Source organism: Penicillium digitatum, chromosome 1 (genome assembly GCF_016767815.1).
Source record: "Penicillium digitatum chromosome 1, complete sequence".
Classification (NCBI taxonomy): Eukaryota; Fungi; Ascomycota; class Eurotiomycetes; order Eurotiales; family Aspergillaceae; genus Penicillium; species Penicillium digitatum.
The window spans coordinates 707036-732595 of NC_089384.1; the positions used below are offsets into that span (position 1 = coordinate 707036).

General features: G+C 49.5%; 9 protein-coding genes across 9 annotated transcripts; 5 read left to right on the forward strand and 4 right to left on the reverse strand.

The window, feature by feature from the left end:
• Positions 1–292: 292 nt before the first annotated feature.
• Positions 293–4249, forward strand: Pdw03_2563 (Tetratricopeptide-like helical; the record flags this gene model as incomplete). The annotated part of the gene is made up of 1 exon (XM_014681818.2): positions 293–4249. The coding sequence occupies one exon, from the start codon at positions 293–295 to the stop codon at positions 4247–4249; it is 3957 nt and encodes a 1318-aa protein (XP_014537304.2).
• Positions 4250–6068: 1819 nt separating this feature from the next.
• Pdw03_2564 (DNA replication licensing factor Mcm3, putative) lies at positions 6069–9044 on the forward strand (the record flags this gene model as incomplete). Its single annotated transcript, XM_014681819.1, has 7 exons — positions 6069–6141; positions 6198–6216; positions 6272–6323; positions 6379–6425; positions 6480–6585; positions 6645–6908; positions 6966–9044. The coding sequence occupies 7 exons, from the start codon at positions 6069–6071 to the stop codon at positions 9042–9044; spliced, it is 2640 nt and encodes an 879-aa protein (XP_014537305.1).
• Positions 9045–9624: 580 nt separating this feature from the next.
• On the reverse strand, positions 9625–11013 carry Pdw03_2565 (Spo7-like protein; the record flags this gene model as incomplete). Its single annotated transcript, XM_014681820.1, has 1 exon — positions 9625–11013. One exon carries the CDS (start codon positions 11011–11013, stop codon positions 9625–9627), a length of 1389 nt encoding a protein of 462 aa, XP_014537306.1.
• A 539-nt stretch (positions 11014–11552) lies between these two features.
• Positions 11553–13277, forward strand: Pdw03_2566 (Alpha/beta hydrolase, putative; the record flags this gene model as incomplete). Its single annotated transcript, XM_014681821.1, has 2 exons — positions 11553–11726; positions 11787–13277. 2 exons carry the CDS (start codon positions 11553–11555, stop codon positions 13275–13277), a joined length of 1665 nt encoding a protein of 554 aa, XP_014537307.1.
• A 330-nt stretch (positions 13278–13607) lies between these two features.
• Positions 13608–14615, reverse strand: Pdw03_2567 (uncharacterized protein; the record flags this gene model as incomplete). Its single annotated transcript, XM_014681822.2, has 1 exon — positions 13608–14615. The coding sequence occupies one exon, from the start codon at positions 14613–14615 to the stop codon at positions 13608–13610; it is 1008 nt and encodes a 335-aa protein (XP_014537308.2).
• Positions 14616–15230: 615 nt separating this feature from the next.
• On the forward strand, positions 15231–16412 carry Pdw03_2568 (Cut9 interacting protein Scn1, putative; the record flags this gene model as incomplete). The annotated part of the gene is made up of 1 exon (XM_014681823.1): positions 15231–16412. One exon carries the CDS (start codon positions 15231–15233, stop codon positions 16410–16412), a length of 1182 nt encoding a protein of 393 aa, XP_014537309.1.
• A 456-nt stretch (positions 16413–16868) lies between these two features.
• On the reverse strand, positions 16869–19336 carry Pdw03_2569 (Acetamidase regulatory protein; the record flags this gene model as incomplete). Its single annotated transcript, XM_014681824.1, has 3 exons — positions 16869–17964; positions 18021–19134; positions 19270–19336. The coding sequence occupies 3 exons, from the start codon at positions 19334–19336 to the stop codon at positions 16869–16871; spliced, it is 2277 nt and encodes a 758-aa protein (XP_014537310.1).
• Positions 19337–21170: 1834 nt separating this feature from the next.
• On the forward strand, positions 21171–23751 carry Pdw03_2570 (Multicopper oxidase, type 2; the record flags this gene model as incomplete). The annotated part of the gene is made up of 13 exons (XM_066100231.1): positions 21171–21424; positions 21473–21583; positions 21634–21693; positions 21762–21932; positions 21989–22114; positions 22171–22358; positions 22425–22495; positions 22569–23090; positions 23159–23252; positions 23314–23373; positions 23467–23480; positions 23532–23581; positions 23637–23751. The coding sequence occupies 13 exons, from the start codon at positions 21171–21173 to the stop codon at positions 23749–23751; spliced, it is 1836 nt and encodes a 611-aa protein (XP_065955631.1).
• Positions 23752–24156: 405 nt separating this feature from the next.
• Pdw03_2571 (Oxidoreductase, N-terminal) lies at positions 24157–25429 on the reverse strand (the record flags this gene model as incomplete). The annotated part of the gene is made up of 3 exons (XM_014681825.1): positions 24157–24538; positions 24611–25336; positions 25389–25429. The coding sequence occupies 3 exons, from the start codon at positions 25427–25429 to the stop codon at positions 24157–24159; spliced, it is 1149 nt and encodes a 382-aa protein (XP_014537311.1).
• Between the last annotated feature and the right edge of the window lie 131 nt (positions 25430–25560).

Here is a 25560-nt window from a genome sequence, read left to right on the forward strand (position 1 = left end):
TTTACCATTGCCTTTTTTGTTCAAATCAAGGTTCAAGTACCTTGGTTTGATTGAATATTCATGTCCGGGACCTGTATGTGAGCAACATTGTGTTCCATCAGTCGGCGATTCCCGTTTTCCTTCCTTGGTACGAATGGCACCACCAAGGACAACTTGCTCAATTGCTTGTCATTCTCAAGGCTAAGACGGTTTTCTGACACAAGAGTTACTCAGACAGACTTTTTGATCCCAATACCATACAGACCACGATATCATAACGGCATCTTACGGCTTGGCACTACGATTGAGGGTGATGCTCGAACGTGCAACAGGCTGCCTCGAGAACGCGGGACGGCGTTTCCTTCAAGATTCCAATGGCGTGATCCGAAACAAAAGCTGTCTGTCTGATCATTTCTGGAAGCACAATGGCGCTGGAGCAGACGCTCCTCAGTGGTTTATCGCGCTTTTGCAAGCATCAGGCCAACGATCGTCTCTCGTTATTAGCAATCAACATGAAAGCAGAGAGTCAGGCGATGGGATAGGGCCATTGCTCGAATTTTTATATCCTAGGCAGGCTCAAACTCTGGTAGCTTCGCGTTTGCCTCGCTCCCAAAACAGGACTGGATTTCGGAGCAGATCAAGCTTGGGCTTTTCAAGATCTTACGTTTCCATTTCACATCTTCAACAAGCTACCCCAAAGACTTCATGTATCCACAAGGATGCATCCGACCGGAGCCAAGGGCTTCAAGATCCAGAATCTCTTGATAAGGACGGGGAGGCGAGCGCAGCCCTCCACTCTTTCCTTCGAAAGAATGGCACTGAATTTGATAAAGCTTGGGTGCTGTATGTTGCAGCTGGATACCCGCCAAAACTCAAGTCCGCACTTTGTGCTTATATGAGTAAATCATCTGAAAAAAAGAATCAAAAACTAGCATGGGAACTCTTCAACGGAATTTCGCCCGAAGATCGCACCGAGTCAGACTTCAAGAACATTATAAGATCACGGCTTCGTTCATTACCAGCTCAAACCCCCTTCCATTTGGAATCCATCTGCCAGGAAGCCATTTCCATGCCATTTTCTCAAGAGATCATCTCGATGGGCCTGGTGCACATGGTGAGATACAGACAATGGCCCCAAATCCGCACATTCTGGAGCTCCCTGTTGGAGACCCCTGAAAACGAGCGACCACCATTGGACTCATTGCTGGATCGACTCGATCGTTTTCACTTTTCTGAATATTCCCTTGCCAGGCATCTTCTTAATTTAGAGAAGAACCTGTCAATCAACTACAAGAATCTTACTGCTGCCGAGAAAGACTTTGCTTGGCGTCTATTCGAACACTTTGTCAAGTCTCCTGACTTAGTCAAACTAACACCGATACGAACTGTGCTTTCACTGTTGCGCAATTACAATCGTTTTGGTTTTGTAACCAACAAACACTATCTTCATTTGATAGACGTCTTCCTACGGTCAGAGCAGAGGTCAGAATTTGTCGCGCTCATTCTCATTTATCGCCACTTGCGTTCGAATTTTCCGGATGCAAAGATACCTGTGAACACGATTCAGTCTATCATGGAACGCTTGGTGAAATTCCAGATGACCCACAGCATACCATACTTTTTGGACGAAGAGGCGCACTTTTCTGGATCTAAAAGACCAAGCATCAACTCGTACAATGACGCCATGAATGCGGTTTCCAAGACTGGGGATGTGAGAACTGTCCAACACTTGTTCGACAGGTTCCTTGCAGATCATGGCAGCCCGAAGTCTCAAAGGTCGGTGACCCCCCTTCTTGCCGTTCACGCAAGGCTAGGTGATGTGCGCGAAACACGGCGACAATTCGATCGAATTCCTACAGAATTTGGCCTCCCGCTGAACACAGTTTGCTGGAATATACTGCTTCTGGCGCACACCACTGCCAAGGATTTATCAGGTGCTATTTCTGCCTTCTCGGAAATGCGAGAGAATTTTGTACCTCCAAACTCGTACACATTCGGCACACTGATGGGGATTTTTGCCCAGCGAGGTGACGTCGAAGCTATTCGTCAATTGCTCAAAGAGGCGCAAAAAAGTCGAGTTCAAATCACAAGGCCAATGCTTGATACGGCTGTTCAGGCGTACTGTAAGAATGGTCAACTAGGTCATGCAGAAGAGCTTGTCGCAAGCAGCTGGGACTTAGCGGTGGGAGGGTCTCCCTTGCGAATGTGGAATTTTCTTCTAATGCGCTATGCATTCAGGGTGTCAAAGTTTTCCTTCCGACGCGTTCTTGACCGCATGGGACGATTAGGCTTGAAACCGGATGAAATGACTTACGCGGCTATTATGCTTGCTTATGTCTATGCTAAGCAGGTGGATCGTGCGCAGACTACTCTCAGGAAGATGCACGAAGCCGGTTTGAAACCCACCGAGCACCACTATTCTATTCTCTTGCTTGGATACGTGAAGCAACGGAACCGTGATATGGTTCACGTCATCTCCCGCGAAATGCAAGCACGGTTCGGTCGAGTTGGGATGGAGGCAAGCCTGTTGAACCTGAGAATGCAGATCACGAGAGACGTGGAAAACGCAAAAGATCTTCAAACTCCCGTTGAAGATATCGTCTTGGAGAACGCAGAAAAGACACTTTCTGAATCAATCGCACAATTCAATGCCGATCCGTCGCCAGCCAACAGTCGATTATCTAAACCGTTAGAGGGATTTGCTCTTGATTCTTTCACTGCCACGCACTATCAACGGCTGGTCGACGCATATGGCACCGAAGCTGGCGCCGAGAAGGCACTTCAAACCTTCAATCATTACATGGAATCCAGACGAACTGCAGGATCATTGGACAGTGATGAATTGGGATCATTACCGATTGACTTCATCAAAGCCGTCATGAAAGCCTATTCAAAAACCCAGAACCACGAAAAAGTGGAAGAGTGCTGGGCCAGTATTATGGCAAATGTGAGCAAGACAGCTGGTACCTGTGACCTTGACAAAATCTTGTCTGCTCGGTCGCCGATGTCAACCCCGCCAGCGCCAGCCGAGTCCCATCTCCCGTCAATTCTTTCATTATCCACCACCCAATCAGAAAAGCCGAAAATCATTCCGGCCCAACGCTTCATCCTAGACTATCCACTTTCGCTTTACCTGAAGTCGTTGGCTTCCCGGGGCATGTTCAAGAGGATGCATCAAGTTGTGGCCGAAGTTCAGACAGCAGGCTTTGCGTTGACTGGTTTCAACTGGTCAACCTATGTTAGGGTGCTTGCAGCATCTGATAATTATCCCGACAATGTGGAAGCATTTCGACTGTTTGAAGAGAAGTTCATTGCTCATTTCCCTGGTTGGTCGTGGTTTCTCAAGGGATACGGCGTGAGACCACTCAACGCCCCCGTGACAATCCTCCATCTCGAAGGTCGCTCGGGTATCACAAAACCTCGCAGGATGATGGGAAAACTGGCCCGAAGGCACTGGCGCAGAATTGAGCCAGATTATATGCACCCGCATTACCCCACCATGGTGCAACTAGCCGGCACACTGCAGCGGCTCCGGCAAACGAGCATTATGGAGGGGAATGAGCATCTGGCGAATCTCTACAAAATTGCGCCACAGACCGTTGATGCCGTTGCCGCGATGCCATACGTGCCTGATAAATATCAGGGTCCAATCCTTCGCGGCAAGGCGGCCAAAAGTGATATTCTCCCACGCCCGGCTCGTGTGTTTTCCTCGCGTTCTGGTGCTCTTGGTCCCAGCGGCGGCATGCATAAACGCACTTTTGATGACGCGACTGAGGAGCCTCTCGTGTTGAACAGTGACCACATCTCCAAGTCTTCCGCCCACGAGTTGACTTTTACTGGTTTGCTCCCCAATAACAGCTATGACATGCCCAGCTCTCTGACGAGCATCCTTCCCCGCGACGACCAAGTTGACCTGGAAACCACCTTTAATGAACATCACAAGATTACAAGACAATGGAAGGATCGAACCGAGAATTACAAGGAGCTCATTGCTAAGGCGCAAAGAAACAAGAATTTCCCGCGCGCCAACGCCTACAAGCGACGATTAAACAAGCTGCAACAGGTCGACATCAAGAGGCCGACTCCTGAGCGGCAACTGTTTGACAAGGATAATCGCAAGTGGAAGCTGCACACCCCAACCTACCTTCTCTACAAGCCCATCGCCGGGTTCCATGTGAAACCTGGGCGGACATCATCACAACGACTGTCCGAACGGAAAAAATACATGAGACCCTGGACGCCCAGGGAAAAATCCGGCGATGACCAGTGAGCAGCGTGCTCCATGTACAGTGACTATGTAATTTTAGCTTGTTTCTTATATATCCTGGTTCTTATGATTTGGTTTTGTACAATACATTAGGTTTTCCACTTTTTTTTTACATTGTTGAAGAATTTTAAGATCACCCGTTATTCTTGGCTTTTTTTTCAAGTTTTTGGCTACAAAGCCGAGAAGGGAAAAGTGCGCGCTGTTATCTTAAACTCTCAAATGTGACTTCAAGGCCACATGAGTGGCCGATTGATCTTGTCTTTGATCTATCTACATGGACTCGTGCCAAGCGCCCAACACCCCATTCCCATGTTGATGCGCCCCAGTCAACGATGAATTTAAATTTGGAAATTATGTACATTTTGTACATTTTGTATGGTACGCCCATACAAAAGGTGCAGGCAATACAAGTTTCACAAAATCCATTTTTCTCAACAGATCGTTTCAACACTGAGGTTAGTGACAACTGATCTATATATAAAAGTGTGAGAAATATGCTAAAAGCATCACCCGTTGTACGTCAAACTTCAAGATTCTGCTTTTATTATAGCTATTCCACGGTAATGCCAAATACACCACTTTGTAGAACCTTTGCATTAAAACAAATAGACCTAAAATTTCCTAAGCTATGTAACGGGTTGAGCAAAATGTTATTTCGTGATTTTTTTTGGTTTGTACCTTTCGTATAGGCACGCCATACAAAAGGTACCTAATTTCAAATTTAATCGTTGACTGGGGTGCACCAACATGGGAATGGTGTGTTGGGCGCTTGGCACGAGTATTCGACTTTGCTGTGGTACAGTCACCACGCAAAAGTGCTGACACCCAAATTTTGCCGGCTAAACATCTGCCAATTAAAAGCTAATGGAGAAAGGACGGTCTATTGATTTAGAGAAGTGATGTGATAAATTAGGAAGGCGGTAGCAGAAGGGGTGTTGCCACTTTTGCGAAGTCACTGTGCCTTCCGCCAGTGTAGGTAAAGTGCTGAAAAATTTGTACGTTGGACTGAATATCTGCAGCCACATATCGATCAGCAACTCAAACAACTATTCTGACGTGTTTCCGCACATGAACTTTAAATTTCTGCTGTCGGGCATCAGTTGAGCACTCAGAATTGAAAGTTTTAGATCTAACCGGACTATAGGGTTCTTTTTTTCAACAACATGGCACAGAAAAATTAATTCCATTGTAAAGCATCTAGTATCAACGAAGAAGGCATGCAGCTCAAGTAGTACCCCATACCATCGACCAGAATGGAAGAGGACCTTTCAGACCTCCTCGACACCCACCAGGACCGACCGACCGAAGTCAGACATCGAGACCAGGTCAAGATCATCACCACTCCCTAGACCGAAACACAGACACTGCGAACAGCACGCGTGACAGTCGAAGCGGAAGTAAAAGGTTTCACTTTAGGGCATCGAGGACATGTAGTCATCAGCAAGGGTGGAGATTCTGTAGCTCTTTTAAAGAGTTTAGAAAGGGGACGTCTACTCTAAAGTGATTCTTTGAACTGTGGAGAGATAGAAGTCAGTGTCAATGTTGAAAGTGTCAAAGTCCAGTGTAGAAAACCCGAAGGTATTCACAACTGTTGGGGGGAGGGGAACGCACGTAGAGTCGCTTGAAGAAGAAGAAAAGGATCGGGGGGAAGGCAGCTTATATAGCCCGCTGAAAATTGTTCGCTGAGTCATCAAAGCACGTGGTACCTGTGGGACGCGCCTTCCACGCGTGCAACTTCACGCGTTCCACTTTAGCAAATCGGGAAATCCCAATCGGCGCCCCTCGACTCTTCTTCCTACCACACTATACTGCATCACACATCATGGACGGGTTGCAACTTCGTGATGAGGCTGCGCAGGATCGCGTGCGTGCCGCAACTGAATTTCTTGACCCCAGTAAGTTCATTGAGGAATGTGTTGCCGTTCTTTACGCTAATAAAGTTCTTTTTGAGATGATGCACGGGCACGCAGGTTCGTCGACCTCGAAGCTCATGTGATCTTAAATACATCTAACAAACTGGAACAGTTATCGAGCGGATATCGTGGTTATGCTGAATAAGGGTGCGCGACGACTAACAGTGCGTGGATCTGCGAAATTCTCTGCCAGGAGGTGGTGCTGATAATTTTGGACAGGTCAGCATCGATGAAATCAGAGCACACAACCGGGAGCTTGCAGATGGGTAAAGCACACCTCCATGACTAGTGGAATTGAGTCCACCGACTAATGGCTGTAGGCTGCTCTCTTCGCCGTTCGATTATTCACAAGCCTTTGACGCTGCCTTGAAGGCGGTCGTCAAAACCTTACCTGGTCGACCACTTAAAGAAACATCGGATGAAGCAGTGCGTATTATGTTTTGGATTATTCTTAGTAGGCATTGAATGTCTAACTAAATCGATAGAACTACTACTGCGCCTACGTTGGTGCATTCGGAGAATTCTCTTGCAATCCGCGAACACTGGGCTCGGAACAATTGAACCACATGGTCTCGCTCGAGGGCATTGTGACAAAATGCTCTCTGGTACGCCCTAAGGTTGTCCAAAGTGTTCACTATGTCGAAAGGAAGGATCGGTTTGTTGCTAGAAAATATCGTGATCAAACTATGAGTGCCAGCGGTGCAACCAGTTTGAACGTTTACCCTCAAGAGGACGATGAAAAGAACCCGGTGAGTCTAGCTCAGAAAATTTTAAAAGCCTTATGAGACTGATGTTTAAATTTCTAGCTTATCACCGAGTACGGCTACTCAACATATCTCGACCACCAATCGATTTCTATCCAAGAAATGCCTGAACGTGCCCCGGCAGGACAATTACCCCGAAGTGTCGATGTCATTTTGGATGACGATCTCGTCGACACTGCTAAACCTGGTGATAGAATCCAGTTGGTCGGTATCTATCGTACCCTTGGTAACGGAGGAAGTGGCTCGTCAACGTTCCGCACCGTCGTCATGGCGAACAACATTGTTCAATTATCTTCAAAGAGCGGTGGGGGTATTGCGGAGGCCGTACTTACGGATACCGACATTCGAAACATCAATCAGATTGCTAAGAAGAAGAACGTGTTCGACCTGTTGTCCAAGTCTCTGGCTCCTAGCATCCACGGGCATGACTACATCAAGAAAGCCATCCTCCTGATGCTTCTTGGTGGAATGGAGAAGAACTTGGATAACGGGACCCATCTTCGTGGTGATATCAATATTCTGATGGTCGGTGATCCTTCGACTGCGAAGTCCCAACTTCTTCGTTTCGTGTTGAATACCGCGCCTCTGGCAATCGCTACTACCGGTCGTGGTTCTTCCGGTGTCGGTTTGACTGCTGCGGTTACGTCCGACAAAGAAACCGGCGAACGTCGGCTGGAGGCTGGTGCTATGGTCCTCGGTGACCGTGGTGTGGTGTGTATTGATGAATTCGATAAGATGAGTGATGTCGATCGTGTCGCCATCCACGAAGTCATGGAACAGCAGACCGTCACAATAGCGAAAGCAGGTATTCACACAAGCTTGAACGCTCGCTGCAGTGTCCTTGCAGCAGCCAACCCGATTTATGGCCAATATGATCCCCACAAGGACCCGCATAAGAACATTGCTCTCCCCGACTCCTTGCTTTCTCGTTTCGATTTGCTGTTTGTCGTGACCGACGATATTGAGGATGCCCATGACCGAATTATCTCAGAGCACGTTCTACGCATGCACCGTTACCGCCAGCCTGGCACAGAAGAGGGCGCGCCCGTTCGAGAGCAGCTCAACCAAACATTGGGTGTGGGTGTTGAAGACCGTCAAGATGCCAACGCGCCAAGTGAGGTGTTCGAGAAGTTTAATGTCATGCTCCATGGTGGTATGATTGACGCTGCCAATGCTGGCCGCCGCCGTGGCAAGAATGTGGAAATTATCAGTATTCCCTTCATCAAGAAGTACATCCAATACGCCAAGAAGCGTATTATGCCCGTCTTGACCAAGGGTGCCGCCGACCATGTCATTGCCACCTATTCTGCTCTTCGAAACGATGAACTCACCGGCAACAAGCGTCGCACATCACCCATCACCCCTCGTACCCTGGAGACACTGATCCGTTTGTCCACCGCACATGCCAAAGCTCGCCTTTCTAATCGAGTAGACGAGAAGGATGCCAAACATGCCGAGGCCATCCTGCGCTTCGCCATGTTCAAGGAAGTGGTCGAGGACGAGCGCCGGAAGAGACGCAAGGTAACCACCTTCGATGATTCCTCTGACGACGACAGCGATGCCGAACTCGACGACAACTCCGATGATGACATCACCGCCCGCAACACATCAACCGCCACACCGGGTAGACGCACTGGCACAGCACGCACTCGCGGCACTGCAACGCAATCTAGCGTTCCAGTCCCAGATGAGGATGAAGACCCAGACAGCCTATACACAGCCAGCCCTCGCGCTCAACGCTTGCGTTCGAGCCAGGCAGCTCGCACCCAAACCCAGACTGACTCCCAGATGTCAATGGCGTCGTCGCAGCCAGCCTCGCAGCTTATCGAGTCTCAGAAAGACTCACAGTCTACTTCCACAGATGTCCCGATCACCCCTGCCCGCATGACAGTCTTCAGACAGACCCTAGGCCCGCTCATGGGAAAGACCGTGTTCAAAGATAGCGATACAAGCAAGATCGATGACTTGATCAATGCTGTTAATGCTGCTATCCGGGAATCGCCCAAACTGGGTGCTTCACACGTCTTCTCCCGCCCTGAGGCTATCCAGGCCTTGCGGGTCATGAATGACGATAATATCCTGATGTACCTCGAGGACGAAGAAGATGTGTACCGGGTCTAATCTATCTGGGTTATGTGGCACTATCTATACTTTTCTCCTCGTGGAAAATTCCCCGAGGGGAAAATGCTGGATTTGCCGGCATCTAATTTTATGAGCATGCTTTCTTGTCATTGCATTGGGATTGATATCATCGCAAGTTTTTTGTGTTTGGCGTATGGAGTGGGTTTACGAGGGAATATCAGTGGACTCAATACGAGAGATATGAATGAATACTTGATCCTTGACTTGCATGAAAACTTGAGTGGTAGTCCCACGCTTAGCTCAACTACAATTGTTATGCCATGTGATGTGATTAGCAGTGATTTGTGTGTTTGACACTAAAAAGATGCAGTAAAAGGGAATTTTCTGAATAAATTAAATACAACACAATAGCATGCATAGGCGAGGTGTTTAGGGGTTTCTATGGCACCGACGACACCGCACTCTAAAGGATATGCAGACATGGTTAATGTAAGTTTGCAAAGACAGCGCTCTGAGCAACAAGTGTCTGGTAAACATGAGAGAGACAAAAAAAAAAAACAGGGTATAGAGTTATGAGCAGCTTAAGCATGAAAGTTTCGTGCTAAGGTGCAGCGCAGTATTACAATCCCGGAACGGAATTTGATATAGCCTCCTCTTTATTCTTCTCAATCATACCCATAGGCAACACAGAGTCGTCCGATGAGAAGGACAAGGTCCTTACACCCTCTCTGATCTGCGCCTGCATGAGAGGCGACAGGCCCGGCCGAAGCGTCGAGCCCTTTCGTTTCCGCTGCTGCGGGCTCGCGTCCTGTCCAGAGGCAGTGCTTCCGCGGCGAGGCCGACTCGAAGTGGAAGAGCGAGAGGGGGGACGGTCTTCGATGCCGGTGTCGACGGGGGTGGTGCTGCGGGATGAGGTACGGGAATTGGACTCGGAGCGAGCATTGCGGCGGGAGGAGGTACCACGTTGTTCCTGGTTGGGTTTCGTAGAGGAGTGGTGGCCGTGGCCTAGGCGGTGTTTCAAATCCGGCTCGATTGAGCGGTGTAGGGTTCCTGCGACCATGCGGCGGCGTTGGGAGGCGCGCCAGCCAAGCCCGAGTCGGTTGAGCCAGCCTTCATCTGTTTGGGCGAGGTGGTGCTTCCGCTCGCGTAGTTTGAGACGTAGCTGGGCGCGACGCTCATTTTCCTTCTCCCAGAAGTCTGTACGGTAATTGTCCCAGTTTTCGCGAAATTCAGGGGAGAAGGACTTGGGTAGCAGGAGGAGACGGATGCAGTCGCCTCCCGGGCTGAGGTCTTCTTCTACCAAGCCGGACTCGGTGTAGGTGCGGTTGTAGTACTGTTGATAGTGCTGCCGACCACCACCAGCGCGCCTATCCGAGAGGCTCTGCTCCACAAAATGGTAGTTTCCAGTTGGGGAGGGTAAGAATGGGACGGAAAACGGGAACAGGAATGAAATGTAGGACAGTAGCTCCTGCCAGAAGGGGCCACGGATGATAATGATCTTGGTGTTCATCACTCGCAGGCCGCGATTGGAGACAGCGAGCCAGCGCCGAGGCCATCTGATTCCTCGTTCCCATTGCCCTGTGCCCCAAACGAGCAGTGCGGTAACCACCCCGCCGAGCAGGGCGACTCTCTCCGCCATCTCCACGACCCAGTAGACAGAGCCGCCGACCCCGCGGCCATCTTCACGTGGGCGAAGGAAAAGGGCATATGAAAAATGAGCAAGCCAAGCGGCTAGTAGAAGTAGGAAGAACGTGTTCTGGCGGCGACGCTCGCGCAGGGCCAGATATTGGGCTCGCAGCGAGGTTTCGAGTATTAAGAGGTTTAGGTAGATCTGGGGCGGGGAGGAGGGTAGGTGTGCCAGCGGGTCTGGCGTCGAAGGACGTTGAGGGGAGGAACCTGAACGGCGAGCTTGAGATGATCGTGAGGAGTTCAACGGCTCTGGGGTTAATGAGGCACGAGCATCCGGTGTTGGGGCACCCTTGACCATCTGGTCTAAAGGTGAAGCCATATTTAAAAACATTCCCAAGATGAGAACAGAATAGGAAAAGTAAAGGTCAATTAAAATTAAATCAGAACTTGGCCGATTCGGCCCAGAGCGAGTGTCATTAGTGTCATCGCATGTGAAGAGGAGAGAAAGGCGGGAAGGGAAGTTGACAGGAAAGCCAAGTTAAATCGACATCATCTGCCCAGTTGACTTGACTTCTCTCGACACAAATTATTCTGGTTTGACCACATTGCCCCTTAGGCGATACAATCATCTTTTTAGTTTCTTCGGCTCTCTTCCATCGGACATTACCTCTTCTTCCCGGTGCGCATGTTAGGTCTACCGGGGTTAAGCGGAGTGACCGAATTGTCTCCGCGCATCCTTCTTATACGTCCATGAGCGCCACCGTTCAACTTGGGCTAGTAGAAACCCTTTGTTCTCCCACCTTACGAACCGCAGGCATAGCTTCACGACTTGCCTTTCCCTTTTCAGTCCCTCAACGCCAGGCTAAACCTCGCTCAGTCGTCTTTGCCACCCTTCCTCGGAGGCAACTACTGTCTTCAATGGCGTCAGAATCACTCAACTCGTCCCACGAGGACGTCCATGGGCGCCACCAGCGCCCAGGTGAAAATAACCCAGAGAGGACCTCGGGAAGTCCACACGCGACTCAGGCTGCCGGTGCGGCTGCGGCGCGCGCATTTTTCCCGTTGGGATACCGCGAAGGCTTCAGTCAATGGGTAAGCCACAATTTAGTAGCCCCTATTGCCGCATTTCCGCTGATGATTTGCTTTATGTAGTGGGCTCGTATACCTGCAGCAGCAGCCGAACATAAAGTGCTCTCTTATCTGCCTTACTTGCATCACCAGCCCCCCACCCACCTCCAAACTGGAAAGACGACAGAGCTCCCTAATGGCACTACCCCGATCAGTCTCGAGAGTGCAGACCCTAATCAGCTGGGTGAAGTAACCACCAACTCCCTTGATGACCCCTACGGCCCTCGCCGATGGCGCTCAAGCATGGTAGAACTGAGCGGGAAAGACCGCGCGCTCAATGAGTTCTCGGTGGAGAGAATCGGCGAGGAATCAGACCAACACTTGGTCATGCTGCACGGCTACGGCGCCGGACTTGGCTTCTTCTATAAAAATTTCGAGCCACTGAGTCGGTTGAAAGGCTGGCAACTTCATGCCCTAGACATGCTAGGCATGGGCCGGAGTACTCGACCTTCATTTAAAATTAAGGCAAAGGAAAGAGAAGACGCCATCAGGGAGGCCGAGGCTTGGTTTGTGGATGCCTTAGAGGAATGGCGCATCAAACGCAAGATTGATCGCTTCACTTTGCTTGGACACAGCCTCGGCGGGTACATGGCGGTTGCCTACGCGCTGAAATACCCCGGTCATCTGAACAAGCTTATCCTAGCATCCCCAGTTGGCATCCCAGAGGACCCATACGCTATCGCTGCAGATGTTGCCGAGCCTCCGGCATCCACGTTGTCCAACGAGCTTACTCAAGACGAGCGAGATATTACTTCATCTGCTGCCATTCCGGGAACAGCACCAAAGGCAGCCGACGGTAGCTTTATCACTGGGCGCCAACCACTTTCGGCTGGTTCCGTTCCACCTCCAGCCCCGCGACGGAATCTCCCCAAGTGGTTTTCGTATTTGTGGGACGCCAATATCTCCCCCTTCAGTCTGGTGCGTTGGGCCGGTCCTTTAGGGCCACGTCTCGTGTCCGGATGGACTTCTCGTCGGTTTTCCCACCTACCAGCCGAGGAAGCTAAGGCACTCCACGACTATTCATACTCGATCTTTAGTCTTCGCGGCAGCGGCGAGTATGCCCTAGCATACATTCTTGCCCCCGGTGCTTTTGCTCGCAGTCCTCTGATCCACCGTGTCCACGGCCTCGGAAGACAACTGATTCATCCAGTTGCTGCCGCTACCACTTCGTCAACGCCCTCTGATAAAGAACCCGCCCCCACCGCCGCTACTTCATCGGAATTCTTGGCGCCCGCTCGGCGCGAGAATGGTCTCCCCGTCGTATTCATGTATGGTGATCACGACTGGATGGATGTCTCAGGTGGTCATGCAGCAGCAGCTAAGTTGGAAGAAGAAAAGCGCAAAGTCCTAGAAAAGGCAACCCCAGAGGAGCAGCGTGCCGATGAAGGTTCCTCAAGGGTAGTCGTCGTGAATAAAGCTGGCCACCATTTGTACCTCGATGGCTGGGAGGAGTTCAACAGTATCGTGCTGGCCGAGATGGAAGAGGTCAACCAGAGGGAGAGAAGCCGTCAGTAATGGTGTGGATACGGCTTCCTTCCCTCTCTCGTGAACAATGTTCTATCAAATTTAGAACTGGGGTGTGAAGTTGACCTTTCATGCTGAATACCTTCGTCCCTCGCTTATTGTGGCTTTTTCTCTATTTTTGTGCCCACTGGTGTTTATGTGCCTCTCTCCCTCTTTTCCGTGGCTACTATTCTGTAGGGAACATACTGACTAGATAGACTTGGACAGAATTAATAACACTTGCCATGAATACTCCATTCGGAGAAACAGCTTTTCATGGCACCTTTTTTTAATGATTTGTGCTCCTCGCGCCTCCCAATGAAGAAAGAAGAACAACACGCTTCATCCAGCTCGATCCCCAGCAGCGGGTCCCCTCAAATTCGGCCCAGAGATACTTTGTCTCCGATGCCTAGGGCCAGTGGGGTAATGCGCCATCAAGCGCGCTAGCCTCACTGATGAAGCATCAGGCCCCTCAGTCGACAAATCAACCGCGGGAGTCGTATAACCACTGGCACTAGGGCTAACTTTTTCAGAGAGAATGTGGCTACCAGAGGACCCAGGCCGCCTCAGAGAAAAATAACCACCGCCCTCGTTGGCAAAAGCCCCTCCCCTGCTATTGCTCCCGAAGCTGTGGCTTACCCCATCCCCGAAGCTGGAGAGATAGGAGCTTGTAAACGGCGCACCGCTAGCAGGGAAAGCGCGCGGGCGAGCCCGCAACTGTGCTTTCGAGTTTGAATCTAGCCGTGCGTATGGCTGGGGCGTTATTAATGGGTCCGTTAGTCGTGCTGTTGACGGCAACATCGACTGGTCGTGCTCCCCCGAATGAACAGCTGCGTTATCAGGCCGGGTTAACAGCGCCGAGAGTCCCACTCCCGTGCGCCGGTCAGAGGTCGTCAGCGTGGAAGTCGTGAGTGAGCGGTGGTGGTGTTTTGACCCGTCTAGTTGTTTCTCTTTGTAAATGCTCTGTGAGCTCATTGCTCCCTTGAGTGACTGGAGATTGCGGCTACTGTGCCAGTCGGCGCTTTCAGGACTGGTCAGGGAGCTTCCGGAGTGGATACTTGTGCTTAGCGTGACGAGTTGCGAGGGGAGCTCGAGACGGTTATTCAGAGAGAGCCAGGCTCGCTCTTCTGCGTCGATGTCTGCGTCTGGATCAATGTCGCCGCCGGTGCTATGTGTCGAAGAGGACGGAGTCGAGTTTATGGCTTTCTCATGTGTTTTATGCGAGCTGTTTGTTTTGGATGACCGGTACGAGCGCCATCCACCTACACCTTCGAAGTCTCGTCTTTCATCGCCGCCTATAGGCAGGCCGTAGACGGATGTTGGGGTAGTCAAGTGATGGGCCTCGATCATGCTTCGTGCATAAGAGTTCATTTGGCGGCTTTCTGGGTCATCCAGACTTGTACTTATGGCCCAGGAACTGAAAGAGTCGTCTGTCCTTCGTGGATGTGTTGTCGTTTGGCTAGAGTTCCTTCTTGATCTACCAGTAGCTGGAGTTGCAGGCTCTGAGGCCGCAAATGTCAACAGTGACGAGGTAGATGAAGTTGGCACTGAAAAAAAATGCATGGCCAATCCATATGCTAGCTCAACACAGACTACTGATAGTCTCAGTATCAATGCAAAAAGCGCAGCGGAGATTGTAACCCATGCTGAGAGAATAAGTGGGATAGAGATGACGGCCAGGATAGGCAGCGCGAGCAACGTTAATAGTGAGGGCCACATTGAGGAGCCTATATACATCCCCTGGAAGGGAGAAAAGGACCGGAAGGCCATCATTATAAGACTTTCGGCGTTTCACCAACCCAGTCACAACAGTAACAACGAATTGCGGAGAAAGCATGTGATGGATGCCCCAGGCACAAACGTCAATTACATCACTTCGGGACCTTTCAGCTTTGTATATCAAAAACTTAGAATCTAGGGAAGCTCTGGTCTGATCTTCATTGAATACCCCCCCCCCCCCAAAACATGCCAGAGAACGAACCCTTCCCTTGGGACATTGGTGTTCACGATGCCCACTGCCACCCCACCGACACATTGGCCTCAGTGGCCGACATCCCGCAGATGAAGGCGACAACACTGACAATCATGGCGACGCGCGGAGAAGACCAAGATCTCGTACAGCAAACAGCGGTGTTACTCTCAGCAAAGAAAACCCAATCAACAGCAGATCGCGTAGTCCCCTGCTTCGGCTGGCACCCGTGGTTCTCGCACCAAATCCTGGACGACACTGCACAACCATCAGCAGGACAAAACCCAGTCGAGCACAAATCCGCCCACTACGCCACCGTCCTAGCACCATCTCCAGTGGATGACCAGCCGTTCATTGATTTACTTCCTGTCCCCAAGCTCCTCTCAGAACTAATATCCGAAACTCGGAACCGACTCCAACAGTTCCCGAATGCGCTAGTTGGCGAAGTAGGCTTGGACAGGTCATTCCGACTCCCGAGTCCATGGATTCCAACCGACATTGAAAACAGAGATGACCAGCTTACCCCCGGCTCACGCGAGGGCCGACGTCTCTCAAATTACCGCGTCAAGCCGGAACACCAGCGCACCGTGCTGAAAGCGCAGCTACAGCTAGCGGGAGAAATGAACCGTGCCGTCTCGCTGCATAGCGTACAAGCCCACGGCGGAGTCTTCGAAGTGCTGAAGGAGCTCTGGGCAGGGCATGAACGGGTTGTGCTATCGCGACGGAAGAGGGACAAGCAGCGGGATGCGGAAGGCGCTGTATCTGACGACGACGATGGTGATGATGATAAGACGCCGGATGGATCTCGGTCCACTGAAGCTTCCGACCTAAATGGGAAACCGTATCGGCCATTTCCGCCTCGTATTTGCATGCACTCTTATACCGGTTCTGTTGAGCCTATCCGCCAGTTTTTACATCGGTCGAATCCGTCGGATGTTTATTTCTCGTTCTCGAAAGTTATCAATTTCTCCGGTACTGCCGGGAAGAAGGTTGGTGATGTTGTCAAGGCTTTGCCGGAGGATCGAATTCTTATCGAAAGTGATCTCCATGTTGCGGGTGCCCAGATGGATGAGGTGCTGGAAGATGTGGTACGACAGGTTTGTCAGCTACGTGAATGGGAGTTGCGGCACGGTGCCCAGATGCTGGCCGATAATTGGCGGCGGTTTGTGTTTGGCTAGATCTTGCATTTCAAAAAAAAAAATATTTATTCCTGCATAGGGTGAGCTTAGATTTGATTTCTGATCTATTGCAGTAACCTTTCCCGGGTTACAAGGACGGTGCGATTAGCGAAAAACGCATAGATGGCGCGATCTGGAATACTCTCGTACGTACATCCATGGATATTACCTAGGTGATTCATTCGAGATACAAAAAAGGCCCCAACTAATTTTATCCGAGCATCACTATTTGCAATTATATGACGTGGATATCTCTATTGTTGGATGTGATCGTTTGTGACATGGTATCATAGGCTGGGCCTGCCTGTGGCCTGACATGGTCTCTAAGATGTATCGTGTATCTGCGTGCCCTGGCGTGGCTCGTCTCGTCGTCAATGTAGAAAAGGTATGTGGGGAGTAGGCGATGGAAAGGATGACAGCTCTATACAGTCATCAACCAGAGGTAGCAAGACAATGCTAGCTATGTATCCATCCCCCATCGTGAATAAGATCAGCCATCGGGGCATCCTGCCAGTAGATCTGTCGCCATTCATCTTCAAGCTCGGGCAGACCTTCAACTCCCACGGGGGGAGGTAGGTCTACATCACCGAACGCAAACAGCTGTCGCCAGTCCGGATAGTCGCGAGCTGGCTCGATGGAATCCACTTGCATGCTGCTTGAGAAAGGATCGTTCCTTTCCATCGGGCCAACATTAAGCCGGAGAGGAGCAATCCAATTATTAAATTGAGGATTGGGTTGTGGTGAGAGGGTAGTTTGTTGGAGAGGGGTGGTAGATTCAGGGGTGGGCACACCAAAGGAGAGTGGTCCGGGGGTTTGCATGGTAATTGATGGAACAGGAGAGGCAATGGGCATCTTGTGCGCATGATGATGGTCACCGAATGGCTTGGGTCGTTCGGTGGTTGCCATCCGAAGATCCTCTTGCAGACGTTTGGAGTCCTCGAAGAGTCGCAGGATTGTGCCGGCGTGGACCCAATATTTAGCCAACTCGCGCAGCGAGTAAGAGGCAGAATCGAAGCGGCGTAAGGCATTGATGGCAAGAACTGGGTTGGAGAAACGGAGTTCAACTCGAACTTGGATCATAGCCGTGAAGAGGGTATGGACGCCAGTGTACCAAAGGAACTTCAAGCGCTCATGCATCCTGAGCTCTTCAAAGATTGAGGCTATAACCCCCGCAGCTGCACTGCAAATTTCTGCGTCGTGAGGGCCATAGTCATCGGAATAGGCTGAGGCTCTGGGATGAGGCCGATGCAACAATATGAGGAAGTTGTTGTAGGTCAAATGGAGCATGGCAGACCAAGGATCCATATCAGATGCGCGGAGCCGAAGATTATCAGGAAGCTTCAGAGACCAGGTTGCCAATGATCCGTCAGCCTCTTGAAGAACGGCCTTTCGCCGTTCCTCACTCGCCCGAAGTCCAAATCGATCGCGAATGAGATACGAGATCATCGTACAAAGTTCGGTAAAATGCATCACGTAGTCTGATTGTACAAGAGGTCCGCAATTCTCGAAATCGGCGGGCGTCAAAGGAGACACGTCGGAATCGTCAAGGTTGCTAGTTTGAAACTTGATTAGTAATTGCTGTAGATTGGCCCTTTGGAGATAACTTACATCGCTTGAGGTCGGCCATATGACAAGGAGATCAACACATCAAATTGGACCAGAATGAACCAAACTCTTCGCCACATTCGCCGATCGCGAGTCACAAAGCTGCTGGAAACAGGATTACGATGCATTCCAAGGCCCGTGGCGATGCGTGCAGCGGCCCCAACCCAGAAGTGAGCATCTGCAGCAACATCATCATCTGCGCTATCTGAATGCCATGTCAAAAGAAGGGCCGCTTGAACAAGAATATCGCGATTTCGCTCGATGCGGTTGTCAAAGAGATACTTGGTTCGGCGGAAAAAAATTTCTTTGAGAGCGTCTCGCTCTACTTTTGCACGAGACACATGCGCCCCAACCAGCAAAATTGCTTGAAGAAGTAGAACTGGCGGAGGATCTGCAGGATCCCGGTTCCGGTATTGCGACATGAATAAATCTTCGTCGATGATAGGGTACCCCGGATTAACGTATGTGAAATAAGCCTGGACCAGTTCATCTGCAAGAGCCGGTTCTGGAAGTGTTAAAGCGTCCATAAGAAGCTGATCGTGGCCCGTCTTTATTTGACGGCGTGGGATTTCGTTGCTCGCAAAATGGTATACATCGTCATCTTGTTCTCGTTGTTGTCGGAACAAGAATGACATGTTCGAATGTTCGTGTCCGACATAGAAGGCGCGCACGCCTCTTTGAATCTCTCTTCTTCCGGATTCCTCTTCATCTATCAATTTAACGAGATGTTGCTCCATCTCCGTGTGTGCTTCGTGAGCATGCGCCATATCGGGGCCGTGGCGGCCAAATGCCTCCGACCCCGTGCCTTGTGGGAATCCGTGTTGCTGAAGGACCCCAGATAGTGGTGTAGCATGGCCGCTCTGGAATGCAGTTGGGAAACTTGGTGGTAGTTGTGTCCCCGCTGCAAGAGCAGGGTTTGGAGTGGGATCAGATGTGGGTAGAGGGCGAGATCGGATCGGAACAGGATCCAGAATTGAGCGTACAGCAAGACGCTTTTTCTTTTCGTGTATGCGGCAGTCAACCTTTCCGGAGGCGCGACAGTTGGTGCAGGGTGTTCCGACGGTACGGGCATCGCAGCGAACCTTGCGCCGGTGGCAGTGGACACAAGCTGCCGAGCCTAAAAGATTTTTGAGTCACCGGTTAGCGGGTCTGGTCGCGCGAAGATAACCAAGAACCAAGAAAAGGGACTAGAAAATCCAAAAAAAAAAACACAAGGATCTGGCAGACAGGGGTTTATTGCCCAAGCGCTTACCTTGTTTGCGCTTGCTCACTCCATCTACCGGGAGCGGCGAGGGGGGGTTATCATTGACAGAGGACATGGCAGGAGTACCGTTGACATCATTCGTCCAAATCGGCCACGATTCTGCATCATTCAAGTCACCAACACCGGTCACTTCAAGGCATCATGGGCGAACTCCGAAACGATTGCCGAGGATAATGCGACAAACAACAAAATCAAAGACACAAAAATGTCGGGAAGTTGAGGGAACTGCGGGACCGGGTCTCTGGTGGGGACTCACGTGGATGCGGAGAAGCCGATTATGTAAAATCTTTGGGCCAGGGTAGTAACTTGTGCACAAGGTCATTTTCCTCCTTGGGAGTTGCAATGGATTTGGTAAATCGTTTTCTTAGTTGATGCAAGGATATCTACATCTTCTCTTAGGACATCAAGAGGGTTAAATTTCTCTATGGTGCGTTGAACATGGTCCATCACTCGGTCTCTCTCCATTCGCCCACCCAGCCGCAACATTCTTTGCAAAGTCTAGATCACGTTAGCTTCGGTTGTGAACTATTTTGCACTTGAATATTTGCCAGCAACAGACATCACGAAAGATTTTCATTTGGGGAAGAAAAGTTTACACATCACAGCAGGTCAGTTCGTTGCTTGTTCTGCTTCATTGTGCACCAGTCACACGCAGAGGCTCAATGAATTAATATCTGAACCACGTACCCGAACAGTCTTTAAACTAGGTAGACCACCGTGAATGATGAATCAACCCTCTTTCCCAAGCCCAACTACCCATATCAAGCCTTTCACTTCAGCTTAAGAGCAGGAAAGAAAACCAGCGATATCAACCGATCGACTAAAAAGTATCTAAGGATCATTATCCAAATCGTTCCTATTCATAACGTTACTAGACCTAGACATGAAATACTATTAACGATGACCGGGAGACCAGTGCATTCAAGATACCCAAAATGGATAGGAAAAACGAAGATACGAAGTATGTGGGTCATACCATTCATCTGTTATTGGTGCGGCATAACATTATACCTCCCCGGAAGATCTGCGAGACCATGTTGTACAAGAGTTGTAGGATAGAGTACAGAGTACTCCGTATCTATATCAATTATGTTGTCCATTCCCCTCTTTGATTGAGATTTCTCTGATTTGGGCCCCGGTATATAAACAAAAAGTGCCGACTACCGAGTGAGACATTCACATCCAATCAGATAATGGATTGTTTAGCGATAGATGGACTTGCTTTTTTTTCGCACGGACTTGCCAACTTGGCCAGCATTTGATTTGGGATTCGAGTCATAAAATTCCCACATGGGCAGGAGTTATTTCGCATTATCTCCCAAGGACATTCAGTACTCTGCATCCCTTGTTAGGTCTACTTGTGAAGGGAACATTTGATTCCAGGGGACAATCCGACTGAAGAAGTTCTTGCATGTCAAAAAGGTCTAGACAAAGAAATCTCAGCGTCCCGAACCGTTCCGAGCTATTTGAGATAAGTCCAAGCCATTCCCGAAATTGGGCCCTTATAGCGGACGGTCGTATCGGGTTGCCGAAGCTTTTCTCTCTTGGCCAATGACTCCTGGACAACACCCCAGTGATCTACAGACATAATGTTATATGAGACGAGAGATACGGAGTAGAAATTTAGAATGTTTGTACTCCGGGTATATACATGGTTTCCAAGCGAAGATTTCTGGCTGAAGTGGACTGCTCTATTAAACTTGTTCCCCTGCGTCCTTCACCACGCAGCAGTTCAATGCAAGACTTGAGAGATCCATACTCCGTACTCCATACCTCCCGCGTATGTCTATCCCTTTCATGGAATTATATTTCGACTATCCCCTTGTTTCAGTTCGGACTGATATTTTCATGTGTGTGCAGCTTCGAAGGTCCTCAATCATCCGATAGAAATGAAGCCCTCTCTTCTGTTTGGTTTCATCGGACTAGGTGCTGCTTTACATCATGTTCCACCTCGCCCGATAAAAAAGTTCGAGCTCAATCTGACATGGGACACTAAGGCGCCCGATGGAGTTGACCGTCAACAAGCCTTGATCAATGGCCAATTTCCTGGGCCTCCTCTCGTCTTTGATGAGGGCGACAAGGTGGAGGTGACAGTGAATAATTTTCTGCCATTTAACACCACGATACATTGGCATGGCATTGAGTGAGTCTACTCCAATAATTACTTAGCTTATCACTAAGGCAAAAATAGGCAAAGAGGAACATCATGGTCAGATGGTGTGCCTGGAGTCTCGCAGAGACCTATTGCCCCTGGCGGACGATTCGTTTCCGAATTCACTGCTTCTCAATACGGAACATACTGGTAAGTGAGGTTTCTGTAGTGACGAGTCTTATTTTACGAACATTTTGAAGGTATCATTCGCATTGCGCAGGACAAATAATGGATGGCCTGTATGGACCGATCTACATCAGGTTTGTTCAAATCTATCCCAATCGAAAACCTATCTATTCAAGCCGGCGACTGAGTATTCATGACCCAGACCGCGAGATATTACTCCCAATCTGGCTGCTATGATATCAAATGACTCACAGGCACATTCTCAGATCAACAACGCAATTCGAGATCCCAAATTACTGATGATTTCCGATTGGTTTCACAACACATCAGAAGAGCTCCGGAATATTGCAGTTGCTGCAGATCTGGATACTATGTAAGTTTCAGAGAGGTATTGGGGGGAAATGAGCTTATAGCTTATACCAATTCTAGATGTACGGATTCCATCCTGATCAATGGCAAAGGCCGCGTGCGCTGCGTCGATCCTGCGTATTTGACCACTCTGACTCCTGCCGCACTGATCCCCCTGCTCCAGGGCATGAACTATACAGCAAAAGGGTATGTGGTAGCTCTCAAAATGGTGATCCCAAAGCTGACAATTTGTTCAATTTAAGATGTCTTCCAGTTCGAAATACCTTTGCTCAAACAACATTTTCTCAGCATAACTACAGCGCAATCCCACCATCACTGTTTGACCAATGCAATGCCACAAATTCAATGGAAGAAGTGATCAAGGTCGATTCTCAGAAGGGTTGGGTAAGCCTTAATCTCATCGGTTCAGCATCGATCTCTGTTCCAACGGGTATGTTTGTTGTTATATCTTAGTAAACTCCAAGAGGAGCAAGCTAACATCGCCTGCTGAGTGTAGTCTCAATCAATAATCATTCTCTTTGGGTATATGAAGTTGATGGTCGATACATCGTGCCCACAAAAGTTAATGTGTGATGCTACCCATCTCACTTCATCCTCTGCAAAGTTAAAAACATCGTACTGACCAAGGACCCACTTCAAGGCATTGTCACTCAACAGCGGTGCTCGCTATTCGGTTCTAGTCCAATTGAATAACACTCCAGGTAACTACTTGATCACAGCAGCCAATGCCGGACTCAATCAAAAGGTTTCCGGGTACGGCACTTTCTCCTATCTCAACGGTGACCCTTCCATCGTGGGGAAGCCCTCGATCAACTACGGTGGAAATAGCATGCGTACCGATGTGGTTATTCTGGATGAAAACAAGATTAAGCCCCTTATCCCAAGTCGACCTAGTGAACAAGCGGACCAAACATATCTTCTCACCATTGGCCGTATTGAAAAAGCCTGGGAATGGTCTCTCGATGGAGACCATTCGTACGGTCTGTCTCTGGAATCAGAGAAACCAGCGTTATGGAATCCCCAGTCCTACAAAGATAGTGACCTTGTTATCGCAACGAAAAACGGTACCTGGGTGGATGTTGTCTTTGGGGTGTCGGGCAAAGAATCGACTATTCAACCTGGTCATCCAATTCACAAGCACTCAAACCTAGTTTATCTTCTCGTGAGTGACTTTGAATGCACCCAATCAGTGCATATTTTATTGTGTTGATCCTGATTTGTGTGTTCAAGGGCGTCGGCACGGGCGAGTTCAACTGGACGTCCGTCGCAGAGGCTCAACAGGAAATCCCCGAGAAGTTTAATCTGGTCGATCCCCCTATGAGAGGTAGGATATATACATCTTTCCTTGTGGTTGTTCTATTGCTGGGAACTAATAGACGAGATAGATACTTTCACAACGCTTCCTGCCTTGCAGGGCCCAAGCTGGTTGGCAGTTCGTTATCACGGTATATTTTGCACTCGCTTTTCTTCCTCTCTTCTCTCCTTTCCTTTTTTCGAAAACCAAGAAGTTAAATAAGTTAATATGGGTGATTTAACAGTGCAAAATCCCGGGGTAAGGCATCATTCCATGTAAGATTTCTCAGAGTCACCGCTAACCAGACAGGCCTTCTTCCTCCACTGCCATATCGACCCACACCTCACTGGAGGAATGGCGTAAGTTACCCGCACATTGGTGTTATTATACAATATACATTAACTAAGCTTCCAGACTCGCTATCTTGGATGGAATAGATGCATGGCCCAGAATTCCTAAACAGTATGGTCCGGAGGGTCATTGGGGGAAAGCCGGCCAGATACAAGGTCGTGATGGATTTAAAGGGTGAATACTTTTGAACGCGGTTTCCGATTTTCACTTCATAAGAGAAATCGCATTTCCCTGTGCGTATCAATGGATGGGCGGGCATCTGGCCAAGCGGTTGTCATTGGCGACATTTGGCGCATTGCCCCTTGGATCTCTGTCCATCCTCAGTGTGAGTGCCATTTGATCTCCAGATCGCCTACGGGCGATGACTTTTTGGCTTTTTTTTTCTAGTTTGATACTTCTCTATGACACTGGTTTGAAAGTATGTACACACAAGAATAGTCGGCCGCGTTAGCGGCCTTGGGACGTCCTTTTGGGAGACTTTTAGGATGTCTTTTTTAAGAGATTTGCCTGCCTTCTCGATTTCATATATGAAAAGGACTTTTCTTTGTATTACCTTAGGACATGAGCCAAAGACCAACACTAACTAGTTTTGAACCGCCTTGTTAAGTCTAGCTTGTCCTTCCATGCCTGCCTTCATGATCATACCGAAGATCTCAAGATCCTTCTTAGCATCCTCCGAAGTGGTTTTAGCCGGCTTACCGTCAACAACAAATGTATAAAGCTCCTTCATTTCCAAAGTATAAGCATCTTCATACGTCTTCCGAACCATAGACTCCCGGAATGAGCCATCTTCCAATTTCTCACGAATGTGCATAGTGGTAGGCAATCCCTTAACGTAAGGCGAATCAAAGCAGATCTTGACAGTTTTGTTCCCACCAAAGACCTCAATTGACGCGTCGAAACGGGGGACATAATCAATTCCAGACTCATAAGACACAGTAAAGGAGGGATATTGGAAAAGGGCACTGGAGAAATAAAAAAAAAAAAGGCAACATCAACATATCGCCCGGGACAATAGATCCAAAGTCACAACTTACCTCCAGAACGGCGGACCCCTCGCAGAGCACAAAGAAGCACCAAGCACGGCCGTCGGCATGCCAAGAGCCTCTCTCATAGCACTAAGATCATGCGAACCAAGACTTCCCAAGTTCCTCCACTGAGCAGCAGTATCAGCCGTAACCGGAATCCCCAATTCCGCCGTCAAAGCCTGCTCAAGGAACTCGTTTGTCCGTCTCGACAATTCCTTCACATCCTCTTCTCTATAATCCGAGAAAACCTTGGGAAACGTCCCAGACTGACCAACAAAATCCGAATTCGGGCCGACGATATCTCGCACGCGCGCATAGCACACTTGATCAAAGCTTCCTATTTCCTTGACGGCGTCGATGAACCCACTCGCATATCGCCGCATATATCCCACCATGACCTTTCCGGAAGATTGCTTCTCTAACTCAATGAGCTGGTCCGCATCTTGCAGGGACAGAGCCATGGGTTTCTCGATGAAGACGACTTTGTCGTGTCTCAGGCCCAGGACGGCGTGCGGAACGTGGAAGGCGTCGCTGTTGGCTATCATCACGATGTCTACGTCCGGCGAGGCGCAGAGATCCTCTGCCTTGCGGGTGGTCTTCGGAGTCCCTCCGATGACCTTCTTGGCACAGTGCTCGACTGCATTGTCGGAGACATCACACAGGTAGGTGACTTGGAAGTAGTCCGAGAGGTACCCGAAAGTCGGGATGTGGGCAACTTGGGTGATTTCGCCACAGCTGGGGGGAACGTTAATATCTATGTATAGCTCTTGGATAACGGAATTCTTACCCAATTATTCCCACGCGAAGAATTCTGTTGCTGGTGCTCATCTTGAATGTGGGAGGTGATTCTCTAGCTTCTCCAATGACGTAATGGTTAGAGAACCTTGAGGTTCCAGGTTGAAAGCTGATTCTGATAAAGTCTCGTTCGAAACAATCTCCACAGTCCGTAAATTTACTGG